The sequence below is a fragment of the Balaenoptera physalus genome (genome assembly GCF_965194825.1).
Source record: "Balaenoptera physalus genome assembly, chromosome: 21".
In the NCBI taxonomy this organism is placed as follows: domain Eukaryota; kingdom Metazoa; phylum Chordata; class Mammalia; order Artiodactyla; family Balaenopteridae; genus Balaenoptera; species Balaenoptera physalus.
The window spans coordinates 12,682,691-12,699,263 of NC_138902.1; the positions used below are offsets into that span (position 1 = coordinate 12,682,691).

The 16,573-nt window shown below is 39.0% G+C and overlaps 1 protein-coding gene across 6 annotated transcripts in view; it reads right to left on the reverse strand.

The window, feature by feature from the left end:
• The window catches only part of NSD3 (nuclear receptor binding SET domain protein 3), a 108,117-nt gene that overhangs the window by 26,203 nt on the left and 65,341 nt on the right, over positions 1-16,573 (reverse strand). For 4 of the 6 annotated variants that reach the window (XM_082444314.1, XM_082444313.1, XM_082444315.1 and 1 more), the window contains 6 exons: positions 14,034-14,164; positions 13,530-13,658; positions 12,765-12,891; positions 5,465-5,662; positions 4,832-5,005; positions 497-643 (listed from right to left, as the gene is read on the reverse strand). In XM_082444314.1, coding sequence (XP_082300440.1) covers positions 497-643; positions 4,832-5,005; positions 5,465-5,662; positions 12,765-12,891; positions 13,530-13,658; positions 14,034-14,164 — 906 coding nt within the window. Of the gene's footprint in view, positions 1-496; positions 644-4,831; positions 5,006-5,464; positions 5,663-12,764; positions 12,892-13,529; positions 13,659-14,033; positions 14,165-14,930; positions 16,217-16,573 lie in introns of those variants that run through there. The other 2 variants (XM_082444316.1, XM_082444317.1) reach the window with 2 other exon arrangements.

Consider the following 16,573-nt stretch of genomic DNA (forward strand, 5'->3'; position numbering starts at 1 on the left):
ATAGCACCATAACAAAAACATTTAAGAAACAAAATGATAGAATGTATTTCAGAATCAAAATTTTAAGTGTCAGTATCTTTGTTTCCCTCTATAACCTGTCTTGTTATTTACTTGAGAGCTAGTAACAAATTATATCATGTCTATTCTATTTAACATGAATGATACAGTTCTACATCAGGCAAAAGAGAAAGAGCCCTCAGAACATGCTTCTGTATTAAGCAGAATCCTAGTCTTTCAATTTTAATGATCTATAGATATATGGAAGGTGTGAAAATTTATTCAAGGAGAAGAGTAAGTAAAAATTTGTAATAATGGAATTATTTTAAGCCCTTTTTAATAATTTTGCAGCCATATGAAGACAGCCACAGCCACCAAGGTAGAATTTACCAAAAGCAACAGATGGTGCTTGACAGGCATACATTTCCCCCCTTCATTTAAAGAGAAAAAATAGGAAATGCAAAAATAAAAGTAAGAGATAAACTATTTTGATTATTACCTTTCTCACATTTCTTTTTGGAAGCTGACGAAGAAGGAATCATAGGTAATTTCATCAACTCTGCACGATTTGATTCGTTCAGTAGGTAGTGGGACTTATAGGCATAGGAACTGAACATGGGGTCTGAATGGTCCTGCACTATCAGCCCTATACGAGACAAACAGAAAGATGTGAGCTGCAATGAAACTACCCATGATTCCATGAGGAAAAAATAAACCAACACCTACTATGTAGCTGTGCTCAAAGCTGGGGGGGAAAGAATATGAAGAAAAAGAAAGATCTGACAGACAAGGCTTTCCATCGTTATTAAAAGAAGTTTAAGCTACTCAACGCCTTATCCCTATATAGAAACCTATATACCCAGAAGGAAACTCCAAATTAATTTAAGGATGTAAACTGCTTTGACGTCATTCTGAAAACCCCCTCTGGAAAACAAAGCTACATTCCTTAAGGTTTAGAAGTACTATGATGACAACCCAAAGAACAAAATGATGTATCACTTAATTGCTGGAAATGAGAACTGTCCACATGACACAGTAGAGACCTGCTGGAAATGAGAACTGTCTACATGACACAGTAGACACCCTGGTCACCTTCAATACATCAAGCAGCGCTGAAAGGCAGAACTGGGCTTCTTCTCCTCTCTGCTCAGATCTCTAGATACCCTCAAATTCCAGCTTTCTCAGCCAGATAATGAAGCTTTTCTCTATCAGTATGATACACGATTTTAAAGAAGATATAAGTTGTTGAAGTTCACTGAGGTAATGCAAACATTTAAAGTTTTGTCCTGCCATGATAATAACTGACTTAAACGCTTACCAACTTAAGGGCTTATAAAAACAGTCCTTTCAGTCTACAATACAGCTGTCCTGTTGGAGGAAAACAGCATCTGCTCTAAACTACCCGTGACACCCACCCTTCCCCTCCCTCTCTCCTCCTCCTGCCCTGAGTTAAGTCCATCCTGTAGCTATGGCCACTCCTAAACCCAGGACCTCTGAGACCACGGACACTTTCTCTATTTGGTTACTGGTCAAATCATGACCGCAGTTTCACAGAGATCATTTTGAGAAGAGGGAAGAGGTTTGTTTTTAAAGGGGTGACCATTTACTATTTTCTGTGGATTTTATCTTCATTTGATGCTACCCTACACTGAGGCAGATTCAAGAAATATTGATATTTCTCATGTGAATGGAACTTGAAATTGCTAATCGGTAATACATAAGAATTTTCAAATAAAGGTTATATAATGTTGAATGAACATTTCATACGTTTAATAGAGAAAAGTGGTGCAATGGCTTTTAAATAAGAAAGAACAACTTAGAATATTAAGTAACTTTTATTTTACACCACCCTCCAGATGAAAGGAAATGCTGAAGAATCTATACTACACTGAAATATAACTGAACACACCCTATGGCACCATGGCGGGCAGGGGAGGAGGAATGTTTCTCTAAATGCTGAAGCATTTCTAAAAATATTTCCAGATATTTCAGTCCTTAAGAACTAGCTTAATGATTTTAAACAACCAATAACCAAGAACTAAGACAAAAATCCTCTGTGCAGAGGGAGAAACTCTGTATGCGGCAAGAAACAAAGGCAAAACAAGCTAAGTTTTCTAACACCAAAACATAAACAATTAAAGAATCCCTTTTTATGTGTGGATTTATTACAATTAGATCTCCTTAAAAAAGAAGACCTCTATAAATTCTGATAAAAGAACACATATCATTTACTTCTGGAGAACTTTTAAGCCCTTCTCAAATCCCAACATCTGATCTATTTAGAATAAGTTTCTGTAAAATGCTGGAAAGGAAAATGAGAGTTTCTGCTAACTGTGCAAAGTTGCAGTTAAAATATTTGGGATTAAATAATCTTGCTCTTTAAAGAGGCATTTAAATACAGCATATCTTCCAGAATAATTGCCAAATTGGTAAGATGCAAATAGCATCCTGTTGTTAAAACATGAGTTTTCCCCTCATTTCCATTATCTCAAGTTTTTAATCAAGGCATATAACTTAAACTTAACAAAATGGCTAGAAGTTTCTCTAAAACTAGGTTCCTTGACAATGGGTCATTTTCTACCTATCTTAAAGGAAAACACCTGCTTTAAAGGTCACCCAATTATTGAATGAAATAGAGCAAAAGAAAATATTGGTTGATATACTTAACTGATGGTACTTGATTCAGAATATACTCCAAAGTAAGCCAACATGATAGTTTTAAACTTGGTATTTAAAAATGTTGGCTCAATTACTTACACACACACCCACACACACCAACACACACACACTCCTCCACCACTCCTAGTAAAAGTGAGTAAAAGTAAGTGCCTAGAAGGGTAGAATAAAATATTTACAAAGCGATAGAGACTTTATGTTATCACTGACACTCATCTATTTGAAAGTCTCTAAAGTTAGTCATTCAGTTGATAATTCAGTATTTTCATCCTATCATTACTTTCTTAGGAGTGGGGAGATGGAAAAGGCACGTGCTGACTTTTTCTTTGGCTAATACAGTGTGGCATGAAACACTTCAGACCTTCTTCCCCTGTACCATCCAGACTTCAGAGCAGGATGCAGCTGTCGTCACTACTCTACACAACACTTCCTTCTACTCGCAGACCACCGCGCGCACTTCCAAACTGAAAAATTCAAAGCAGTGTGTACAATGGACCCAGGTGGCTGCTATGAAAAGGACTACCATTTACTTAATCTTTTACCGTCCACCTCCTCTGGTTATTTTTTTTTTTTTAATGAGAGTTACAAAAGCAAAACAACTCAAGATCTATCATACTAGCTAAATTCTATTAAAAATACTCTACAGTACTTTCACCAAATTAAAAGAACTGTCTCCTAAAGCAAAAAAACAAAAACAGGGACTTCCCTGGTGGCGCAGTGGTTAAGAATCCGCCTGCCAATGCAGGGGACACGGGTTTGAGCCCTGGTCCGAGAAGATCCCACATGCCACGGAGCAACTAAGCTCGTGCGCCACAACTACTGAGCCTGCACTCTAGAGCCCAGGAGCCACAACTACTGAGCCCGCATGCCACAACTACTGAAGTCCACAAGCCTGGAGCCTGTGCTCCCCAAGAGAAGCCACCACAACGAGAAGCCCGTGCACTGCAACGAAGAGTAGCCCTCGCTCACTGCAACTAGAGGAGGCCTGTGCGTGCAGCAAAGAAGACCCGAAGTGGCCAAAGATTAAAAAAAAAAAGATAAATAAATTAATAAAAAACAAAACAAAACAAACAAAAAAACCAAAAACAAAACAAGATCCAAAACTTCATTTTCAGTATGGGCTAAATATAATCTAACAGGCCTGATATGCCACACAGTCCTTTCAAATATTTCACACTAAGGGAAGTTTAGAAAACTTAGCACTTATGATTAAACAAAAAAACAAAAACAGAAAAACCCTGCACTTGGAGATATTAGTTGGTTTCTAAAATGCTTACTAAACACTAAAAATTCTTTTATTATAATACAGCTGAGACGCTCTGTAAAGTTGGGTACTCTGTATCATATTCAACTGAAGAAGTTCTACTTTATATTACAAACTCAAGTTCACTGACGCCCTCAGGGACGCAATACTGTTTTGAAGTGATCAATCTTAAGTGGCAGACTTAAATATCAACAGCTGGCAAGTAAGAAAGCCTGTACTGCAGACTCTTAACTAATACACCACATATGTTGCCTTGGCTGTATTCCACCAGGTCTTCTTCAATGCCAGACCAAAACATGATAAAATACAACATAAACAATTAAAAAATAAATGTGCTCTTCTTGCCTTCCAAGTGAAATCTCAATTAGTTGAAAACTCTGGATTAAAGAATATGACATGGGAAGAGTGTACTTCGAATAGAAGAACTGTTTGCACAAGGGAAGAGAGCTGACCCTTGAACAATGCTGCGGTTAGGGGCGTGGACCGCCACGCAGTTGAAATCCCCTGTAAATTTAAGTCTCCCCCCCCCACCTGCGGATTCCACCAACCTTGGATCCCGTAGTACTGGAGTACGCCATTGAGAAAAACGCGCGCACAAGTGGATCTGCGCATTTCAAACCCATGTGGTTCAAGGGTCAACTGTAGATTAATCTTTTGATGCTCCAAATAGGAACACCAAGAACTCATCTATAATTCTAAGTTACTAAACAGATGTAGATTTTAGCTTAATTTATGGAAGAATTAATATTCTAACAGTTTGAGTATCTAATGTTATAAAAGGGACTAGTTACTGGAAGTGTTAATCTCTCTCAGGGATATTACTGAAACTCAATCTTAATGAGGAAATATGCCAATGAACCCAGAAAGACGTAAAGAGAAAGGGCTGACACTCACCTCTTGCACAAACGAAACAAAAGCCTACATTTACAGCAGAGGAAGAGTTACTGCTCCGTTTGGAATGATTACTACAGATGAGAACGTAGGAAGACACAAATATGCTGCCGGCAGCAATGCAAGCATCTCCAGAGTGGTAGGCTACTGGGCACCTCAAACATCTCATCATGCGACCTGTTGAAAGACAATCAAAAAGGAATCTATGTAAGAAAGAATCAGCTGCTATAAAATGAGATCTTTTGGGATCTGATGTGATGCTGGATAGTAATACAAAATCTTTTTCTTCCCTAGTTCGACTCTGCCGTTCCTATGCTGTATGGCCCCTAAATGCAGTGCTCATCTAGAGGTCACTCAAAGAAAAATGTGTCTGTGCCAGTGCTGGAGAGATACTGGTCTCCAATACGGCACCTGTTTAAGGAATTTTCAAGGGTAATTTTGAACATATGGAATTTTCTTCTCATGGTCTGAATTAGAACCTAGAATCCACTTATCTTACTATCTATTGTGGCTGAGCCGTAATAGCTATAGATAAACAGAGGGAGAATGCCTGATGTTCTTTATAATAATGTGCTTACTGTTTGCTACTGAACTTAAAAAAAAAAACAACTGTCCCCTTCCTTAGCTCTGTTTTACCTTTACTTGCTTTGTGGATATCTTTCTCCATACAGCAGGCAGAGCAGCAGTGCTGGGGACAGCGGAATCCCTTTGATTCAAAGATGGCAGTGGGGAATTTGCGGACACAGGCTTCATGGTAAAATTTCCCACAAGCACCAACAGAGCAACGCTTCACGTCTGTACCAGACCCTTTACATGAAAAACACAGGTGCTCTCCTGGAAAATTGGTGAGGAACACAGATTAAATAAAATCTGATTAAAGCATATTCCTTTTATTTTATTTTATATTTTAAATATTTATTTATTTATTTATTTATTTATTTATTTATTTATTTATTTATTTATTTATTTATTTATGGCTGTATTGGGTCTTTGTTGCTGCACGCGGGCTTTCTCTAGTTGTGGTGATCGGGGGCTACTGTTCGTTGTGGTGCACAGGCTTCTCATTGTGGTGGCTTCTCTTGTTGCGGAGCACGGGCTCTAGGCATGTGGGCTTCAACAGTTGTTGCATGCAGGCTCAGTAGTTGTGGCTCATGAGCTCTAGGGCGCAGGCTCAGTAGTTGTGGCACAGAGGCTTAGTTACTCTGCGGCATGTGGGATCTTCCTGGACTAGGGCTCGAACCCGTGTCCCCTGCATTGGCAGGTGGATTCTTAACCACTGCTCCACCAAGGAAGCCCAGCATATTCCTTTTAAATAGAAGCAGTCACTGACACCGAAGAGCTAACCCCCAAAGATTCTACTACTGCGTGTAAGATTTTTAACATACAAAAACGGCATTGAAAATAGTTAAATTAAAATGCCTTAATAAAACTTGCTAGAATAATTGATTTGCTACAATAATTGGTCATCAATTTGAAGATATAGCACCAAAAACAATTTAGATCTCCACTTCTCACTTTATACTAAAATTCCATAGAAAATCTAGAACAGAATTTTCAACACCTGGCAGCTGAGAGTGGCAAGGTCTTCCCAACATAGAATAAAGAAATTACCAATAAAAAGGCAGATTCCATTAGATAATCACAATTTCCATTTGTAAAACAGACATAAAATGAAAACTCATAATCCTAATAAAAATAGAAAGTTGTATCTACACATCTTATTCAAACTGTAGAAAATCAAGGACAAAGAGAAAATATTAAAATCACCCACAGAAAAAGACAATTACCTTTAAAGAAGCAAGACTGCTGACTGAAAGAGAAAGACGGAAGGCAGAAAACAGGGGATGCTATCAGTAAGGGCTGAAAGAAAACTGTCACCAAGCCAGAATTCTATGCCCAGTGAATGTACTCTTCAAGAAGGAAGTGAAGTCAATACACACTGGGGAGAATTAATAAAACCAAAAGTTGGTTCTTTGAAAAAGGTTCATAAAACTGATATCCCTGGAAACAAGTAACTAATAAAAAAAGGAAAAAAAGCAACAATGTTAACATCAGAAATGAAAAATGATACATCACTACAAATTCTACAGTTGTTTAAAAAATAATAAAAGGATATCACTACATTTTTGCCAAAAAATTCGAAAATTTAGATAAATCAACAGATTCCTAGAAAAACAGAACTTACCAACACTGGCACAAAAATATTAAATAGAAACAATGACAGTTCTATAATCTAAGAAACTGAAACTATAATTAGAAACCTTCCAACATTAGAAACCTTCCAACCAGTGGAGCCCAGGTGGCTCCACTGGTCAACTGCCAAACATGTTAAGAAAGAAACAATTAGAATGGAAAAGAAAAAAAAAAAAAAAAAAAAAGAAACAAGTGAAAAACAAACAGACGTAGAAAAATAAATGCAACAAGGATTACAAAGGATTATGTTTTGTTATATAAAGAGTTCACATATGATGTTATCACTTATACGTAGAATCTAAAAGCCTGTGCGCCACAACTACTGAGCCTGTGCACCACAACTACTGAGCCTGCGCTCTAGAGCCCGCGTACCACAACTACTGAAGCCCGCACGGCTAGAGCCCGTGCTCCGCAACAAGAGAAGCCACCACAATGGGAAGCCCGTGCACCGCAACGAAGGGTAGCCTCCGCTCACCACACCTAGAGAAAAGCCTGCGCACAGACAATGAAGATGCAACCCAGCCAAAAAATAAATAAATAAAATCTTAAAAAAAGAAAATAACAAAACAGTCTCACAGATACAGAGAACAAACTAATGGTTACCAGTGGGGAGAGGAATCGGGGGAGGGGCAAGATAGGGGCAGGGGATTAAGAGGTACAAACTACTACACATAATGAAATAGGTAAGATACAAGAGTATATTGTACAGCACAGGGAATACAGCCAATGTTTTATAACAACTTTAAAAGTAATATAATCTATATTGAATCATTATGCTGTACACCTGAAACTAATATAATATTATAAACCAACTATACTTTAACAAATTAATCAATAGAAGATAAAGCAGAATCATGGGGGAAAAAAGAGTTCACATATGGAGAAAATATATGTAACATATACAAGAAAAGATAAGAAGACTTATAAAGAACTATAAATCAATATAGAAACGGCCTAATATAAAAGTGGGCAACAAGTATGAACAGGAAATTGACAGAAAGCAGAAAGACAGATAGCCAATTAACATATGCCAAAATGCTCAACTTTACTAGTAATCAGATAAATACTAACTAAAGCCACAAGTAACATTTAAAAAATTCATCAAATAGGAAAAAACTTAGAGTCTGATAATACCGATCGTTTATCAGGGCGTGGGGAAACGGGCACTCTTATATACTGCTGGTAGGAGTTTAAGTTGGAAGGAACTGTCTTAGAAGACAACACGGCAGAATCCATTCTAAAAGGAGACATTGACTTCCTGTGGCCTAGAAATTCTATAATACTCCTTGCTGTCTGTGTTAGAGGGAAGACTTGTACATATAAAAGGATGTTGACTGAAGCATTGTTTGCAACTGCATACGATTGAAAGCTGTAATTATCTGCCTTTTAAAATTAGGATTAGCATTTTCCTTTTGTGTCTGTGTTACATATGGAAATCGTAAGTGACTATTTATTTGCACATCATCTTTTGGGAAGTGTTCAAGTCTTTTGCCCATTTTTCTTACGATGCTATAAAAATTCTGAAGGAAAAAAAATACAAGGAATAGTTTTTTGTTTTGATTTTTTACAGAAAGTTATATTTGGTTTTGGAAGTACCTAACCATTACAAATTGGCTAAGTCGTAAAAATCGTTTAAAACCAGGACTTACAACTGTGATGTTCAAATTTTTGTTGTTGTTGTTTTTAACCGACTTTGTTGTAGAAATAAAGTAGAGCAGTGTTAAATTAGCTGAATTACAAAAATTCTTTAAAATTAGTACTTACAACTGTGATGTTCAAATTTTTTTTTTTTTTGGCTTCCTTATACAAGTAAAACAGAGTACAGAAGGGTTATTTTTGTTGTTGATGTCCTGTTGCATATATATAATTTCAAATTATATTTTAACATATTGGTAGATCTGAAAGCAATAGTATTGCTTTGTTTTTTAATAAATTTATTTATTTATTTTTGGCTGCATTGGGTCTTTGTTGTTGCATGTGGGATTTCTTTAGTTGCAGCGAGCGGGGGCTACTCTTTGTTGCGGTGCACGGGCTTCTCATTGCTGTGGCTTCTCTTGTTGCGGAGCACGGGCTCTAGGGGCGTGGGCTTCAGTAGTTGTGGCTCACAGGCTCAGTTGCTCCGCGGCATGTGGGATCTTCCCGGACCAGGGCTCGAACCCGTGTCCCCTGCAGTGGCAGGCGGATTCTTAACCACTGAGCCACCAGGGAAGCCCTAAAAGTTATTTTAAAAAGAATACTATTGGACTTCCCTGGTGGCGCAGTGGTTCATAATCCTCCTGCCAGTGCAGGGGACACAGGTTCGAGCCCTGGTCCGGGAAGATCCCACATGCTGCGGAGCAACTGAGCCCGTGCGCCACAACTACTGAGCCTGAGCTCTAGAGCCCACGAGCCACAGCTACTGAGCCCATGCACTGCAACTACTGAAGCCCGCGTGCCTAGAGCCCACACTCCGCAACGAGAAGCCACCGCAATGAGAAGCCCGCGCACCACAACGAAGAGTAGCCCCCGCTCGCCGCAACTAGAGAAAGCCCGTGCACAGCAACAAAGACCCAATGCAGCCAAAAATAAATAAATAAAATAAATAAATAATTTTTTTTAAAAACCATAAAAAAATAACTTCTAGAAATTTAAAAAATTAAAAGAAAATTATTTTAAAGTTTAAAAGGTTTGACTTTACCTAATGCATAAACTGCTCCATGTAAAAATGAAATAGGCTTTCACTTGCATAATGATCAAAGTAAGTCTAATATAAATGAAAACTGTTGTAATCAGTGGCACCGTCACACTAACAGAGCTGACTGAGCTATAAACCCCTGTGAGACTTACGTTTAGAGCTCCAGCATGGGCATGCTTCCACTACCCTCCCTCCTCACTAGCACATGGTCTTCCTTCAGAATAAGAAAGTAATAAGTAAAATTGCCTGCTACACATTTTATTCAAAAGGGCAAATGAAAATGCTTTCTTTCCAGAAATCACATTTGTCTTAAATAGAAAGTGGCAGTATAAGAACTTATCAGGCATGTATCCTGTAATACTTTTTACACGTGAAGTGTTTTATCTTTTGATAAAAAAAGACTTCGTAAATGATCTTAAACAATGGTTTGAAGAATCTGAGTTTTCACTCCTAATATGTTGGTAGTGTACCACATCGGTATCAAACTGATTTTCATGTGATAGTAAATATATCAAAAGCAGTTTAAAAAACAATTACTTTTGTGGTTTTGATTTGCAGTTCCTGGATTACTAATGATGTTGAACATTTTTTCATGTCTTACTGGCCATCTGGCCATTTGTGTATTTCTTTGGAGAAATGTCTCTTCAAGTCCTTTGCCCAATTTTGAATTGGGTTATTTGGGTTTTTTCGGTGTTTTCTTCTAAGAGTTTTATAGTTTCAGTTCTTATGTTTTGGATTTTGATCCATTTTGAATTAATTTTTGTGTATGGTGTAAGGTAAGGGTCCAACTTCTTTTGCATGTGGATCTAATTTTCCCAGCACCATTTATTGAAAAGACTATCCTTTCCCCACTGAACAGTGTTTGCACCCTTGTTAAAAAATCATTTGACCATATATGTGAGTTTATTTCTGGGTTCCCTATTCTATTCCATTGGTTTATATGCCTTTATGCCAGTACCACACTGCTTTAATTACTGCAGCTTTGTAGTAAATTTTGAAATCAGGAAGTGTGAGTCCTCCAACTTTGTGCTACTTAATTGTTTTTAAAGCAAATTTCCTTCTTAAATTTTCTGATAGTTGTGTACCCAATTAGATTATATCGAACCTTTGTTGGCAGAATTCTGCTGGATTCTAGAGTTAGAAAAGAAGCCCTAAGAGTGTTTTAATACTGAGGTCCTTCCTATCAGTAATTTATCAGGCTGCAAATCTGAATGCTTAATGGGGCCAGGCAGATTACATCAATGACTGAGTGACAGGGTTTTAGAAAAAAGTGTCTGGTAGGGAACATGGGGAACAAGGAGTATGCGCCTGATCTGTGTTAACACGTTCAAAACTCATTCTGAGGGGCTTCCCTGGTGGCGCAGTGGTTGAGAATCTGCCTGCCAAAGCAGGGGACACGGGTTCGAGCCCTGGTCTGGGAAGATCCCACATGCCGCAGAGCAACTAAGCCCGTGTGCCACAACTACTGAGCCTGCGTGTCTGGAGCCTGTGCTCCGCAACAAGAGGGGCCGCGATAGTGAGAGGCCCGCGCACTGCGATGAAGAGTGGCCCGTGCTTGCCACAACTAGAGAAAGCCCTTGCACAGAAACGAAGACCCAACACAGCCAAAAATAAATAAATTAATTAAAAAAAAAAAAAAAAACAAAACTCATTCTGAGGGCCAAATAAAACGATGTGCAGATAATCTGACCCTGAGGCTGCCCGCTGGCAAACTGTTCAAAAGCTTTACTGCAGAGTCTAAATGTGATAAATAAAATGATATTTTACATAGGGAAAAATATAAGTTATTTGTTTAAAACAGCTTGTGTAGCTTAATTTTTGCCTGTGTATGTAGGTGAGTGTGTGTGTGTGTGTGTGTGTGTGTGTGTGTGGTCAGGATATGTGATATATGATCCCCATCCTACTGAGTCAAGGTGGCAGAAGGCAATGGTAAAGGGCAAGGACTCTGGGGTCAAGCTCTGCCTGCTGGGCCTGAACCCCAGTTTCACCATGTGTGTCTTTGTGACTCTGGGCAAGGTTGGAAACCGAACTCTCTAATCCTCAGTTTTACATTGTGTAAAATGGAAACAATAATAGTTATCTATCTCATAATGTAGTGAGGAACAAATGAGATAAGAAGATAAAACGCTTAGTACTAAGAGCACCTGGCATTTAGAAAGTATTTGGTTAAAAAAAAGTTACTGTTCTAATGGAATTTAGAATATACAAAGGATTTTTGGAGGCCTACAAGTAAAAAAGAATAAAATAAGTATCTATGAGAATCCAAATAAAGGGAGGAAAGGAGTAGGAAAATAATAAGGTATCAAAGGTAAGGTCAGCATATCGTAAATACTTGACAGCCAATTGGCTCATAGTTCCTCACAGCAAAACCAAAACAAAACCCACAAAAACATGTGAACATGGTTCTTAGAAGCACTACCAAGCCATCTCCAGGTGACTTTTCACATACCTTATTGGTACAAATTAAACAATTCTATTTTCTGCTTTCCATGACTTAACTAGAATCATGGCTACACAGAGAAGAAATATAAACTTACATATTTCTTTCTCTGTACGTTATTTTGACAGGTGGCAGTCTATATGTGGGGTACAAGAAATAAATGGTGACTCCAAAACCCCCATATTTTAAAAACAATTTCTGATAGCTCCATCTTTCCACTAAAAATACAATCCCCACGGTTATAGTTTGTGATGGACACTTACTCTGGTCTATAAAGTCAAGGGATTTCAAACCAATTTATTGAGCACAAAAATCTCAAACCCACCTGAAAAATAATTCACTCTACAAACTTTGTAGAGCTCTTTAGATAAAACATAAATACATCTCGATGATTTGACAGATTTTACGGTAAAGGCACGAGTGGGAGGAAATCTGACAATAATATTACGACCTGCTCTTTTGATCTCAGGAAGCCTAATCACTGGATGGTCTTAATTTGTTGGAACACCTATGGGAGAGGAGATACGAGCTACATAAACATGGTAAGAGAGTGTGACGTCATGGGAGATGTGGGCACTGCACGCTCTCCACCCTCGCCCCCATCTTCTCGCATCTACCAGGACGCTCACCAGTTTTGCATTCGACGCAGATGAACTTTCCATCCGGGAACGATGTCAGTCCCAGGCACTCCAGGTGGAAGTGTCTGCAGCATTCTCCCTCACAAGGAATCAGAGAATCCCCAGAGCTCTCACAGATCTGTAACATGGCAAAAAACCCCAGCTGTTCTCAAACTGTAGCAGGCATCAGGACCACTGGGGGGGTCTGTTAAGACACAGATTACTGGGTCCACAGTTTCTGATTCAGGGGGTCTCGGGTGGGGCTCGAGAATTTGCATTTCCAATAAGCATCCTGACACTGCCAATGCTGCTGGTCCTTGGCCCTCACTTTGAGAACCAATGAACCAGATAACTATTTCCAGACCCAATATGTATAAAGTTAAAAAGTTATACTTGATCTTTTATGGATTGCTCCTTTGGAATCTGCATACTTTAACTTTTCTTCACAGTGTAAAGCAGTATTTTTCAAAAAGGGTAAATACACATTAAAAACTTTAATACCAACTTCAATTTAAGAAGATGTTTTTGAAGTCAGCCATCTGCCATTTACTTTCAATTAATAAGGGAGTGTCACAATGAAGACTGGCACTTACATGTGAATAATAAGTATTCCAACTCCGAAAGGGAAGAAAAGAGCCAGAAGTGGCTTTTACATCTGTAGCTTTAAAGTAGTATCATAACTTGGAAAGATACTACCCTCTCCAACAGGAGGGAAGTGTATTACCGGCAGGATGTTACAGCATTTGCTTCAAGCTGCAGGAGAGACTGCCTGCCTACCTGACAGACAGTGTCCTTCCTACTCATTCCAGTGCCTCTTCTTGACAAACTGGAATCCACGGACTGCACATCAGAAACATCTGCATCTGCAGTAGCCGAAGGGCTATCGACTTGCTTTCCAAAGCCTACCTACATGGAAAACAGAACACATTTTTAAGAAAAACAAAAGTTTCCTCAAAATTAGGTGCTACGAAAATCCTAGTAAGACTCGCTCAAAGAAACCTTCACACAACCTCTTCCTCCTTTCTTTCTAAAACCCCTGGATTCCCAATGTCTGGTGTTTTGAGAGAAACTGTTACAATTAAAAAACTACGCTCCTGTTATGTAAGAGATCAGCAAAATTAAGAGACCTGTAAGTTACAAAATGACCAAAATGATTTCTTTACTACCAGCATTTAAAAAAAAATTCCCTGTTCTCGCCGAAAAAGTTAGGCAAAGCATTACTTGGTTGCTTGGTTAGGCAAAGCGAGACAACACTGCGCCCAGGCCCCGGGACATATTTACCTGCAGGTCACTCAGTCCTCTGGAATCGGAGTCAGACGTGTCTCTGTACGTGGAACTAGCCATTTCTACATCAGTTGAGGCGCGGCTCCTTTTCTTTAGAGGTTTACAGGAATCTGAAATCTCGCTGGCACCTTAATACAACACACCGAAATTAATCCTAAAATAGTACTTAAAGTTTGTTGTTTTAATTTTTTTGTGGGAGAATATTTTCTTTCCCCAAACTCATCTGTAGTGTGAAAAAAAAGCATAGCTCTCTTTGTAACACTGAAGTCACGAGTCAAAATTTCATAAGCTTCTGACCTTCCTGATGGTGAGTGATGTAATTTACAACCGCTCTATTAAAACACTTAATTCCGTGCTCCTGCTCTAAAGCTGTTTTCGGGCAACAGAGCCCACGTTCCAACCTAAAAACCAATTCTATCAAAACTGTAGGACAGCTGATCGATTTGGAGCAATCCAAAGAACCATTCAATTTGGAGGGGGAAGACATAAAACCCAACACACTGTGTAGCTTACAAATATGGTCGCAGAGACACCTCCATCTTGTTTTTATTAGGGATGTGACAAATCTTTGATTTGTATTCGATTCGTACACGGATAGTGCCATTTTCCCCCGAATTTTGCAATTCAGTTGATTATTGCCCCCCAGATAAATCCTGGATGTTCACAATTGTTCATCTGAGACTTCCTGGGTGAAGGGCATTTACTGTGACCATTACAAGTGCTGCAGCACAGCTACATACGTCATGCCATCTAGGAGGCACAGTGCTGAGGGCTGTAAACAGACAATGTTCAAGTGCAGCCAAATCACGAAGAGCTGGATGAGAGGCCTCTGTGTGGACTTGGTGAGGGAAGGAATAAATATGAAAAAAAAAAAAAAAAAAAAAAGGCAGAGAATAGTGTGGAATTTTTTTTTTAAAACGGTGTGTAATACAAATCCAGCCAAAACAATAGTGCAAAAAGTTACAAAGCAACAATCTCTTGGGCTAATGCAGTATAGGCTATACAGAAACAGCCACGATGAAATGTGCAGATCAGGCACGGTGAATACCAAGGAACCAAGGAGACGGTTAATATTTCAACCCACAGTTTGTGTTTTGGATTTTTTTTTTTTTCCCCCAAAATTTCCATACAACAAACAGACATCTAGATCAGCCCAGCAAGCTATGGTGGAAGTGTGCAGTCCAGAAGAGACCATGGAGAAACAGGTCTCCCGAGGCCATGAAGATCCGCAAAGGCTGACGGGAGCAGCACTTGGTGTGTGGCCACGGTCTGTGGAGGAGGATGTGGACCTCGTCAGACTGCTCAGGTTACTGGAACCTCGTTATCACATCCCATCCTACAAGGTTTTCACTGAATGTTTCCTTACATCTACAAATGAGGGTGCCTGCCCGTGTTAACGCTGATTAAAAAACACAAGTACACAAATCTATCTCCTTCATTGCTGGTGTATGGACCCAGAACACCACCACAAAATATTTCCTTGGCCTAAAAGATCACTGGATTAACAAGGAGTTTTAACAGAGGAACAGGAGTGCTGTACTGAGAGGCTTTCGAAGGGAAACACAGGTACCGCCATTTCCGATGAGTTTCTGAAAATGCTAGAAAAAGAACAGGCTGCCGAAGGCAGCCACCACGCTGTTCTCCATGATAACGGCACTAATGTTAAAAAAAATAAGAGCTTTTAATGATTGTAATGTATACAGTTTGGGCTGTTTGGCAAAACCCTGCAGATGTGCATTAATGACGATTTAAAAAAAAAAAAAAACAAAAACCAAAAAAACCCAAAAACAGTCCATGTTGAAATTGATCAGTGTAAGTTAAACGGTGGTTTTTAGGCTGGACCCATGATTTAAGCTGTACCCATCCAGCTCAGACAAAAAAAAAAAAAAAAAAAAAAAGAAAAGAAAAAAAAAATCATTTGAATGTTAAAGCAATTGTTCAGAGTCTTGAAAAAGAAACCAGGCAGGAAAATGCCAATAATGATGATTGGCAAAATCAAAATTGAAAACAAAGAAACTGTTTATCGAGCCGCCGACAAAGAAATCTTGCATGGAGACTACAAGTCTGGAGTTTCTGGGATGAAATTGTACAGGAATCTCAGTCCACAGTTTCCTCACTCGCTGCGGAGACGGAGCTGTCACTGAATCTGACAGAGCCCTGCACTCCCCGGTCCGCCGACCCTGTGGAATGGTGGAAACACAACGCAATCAGGCCTCCTAATCTCGCAGCGATCGCGATGTCTTTTCTTGGAGCTCCGCCAAGCAGTGTTCCCTCCGAGAGGCTGTTCAGTTCTGCTGAGGATCTCCACGGAGACCATCGCTGCAGACTTCTCCCCGAGAATGCAGAGAGGCTGGTGTTTTTTTTTTTTTTTTTTTTTAAATAATGCAATTTGCCCAGAGTAAACTACAGGTATTAAATACAGTCTGATCTCACCAAAAACGCACGAATCATGCTATGGAGTTTGTACTGTAGTCAAATTGCACACAGAAAAGTACAGACTTAAGTTTAAGGTTTCTTAAACTTTGTGCATATCTCAA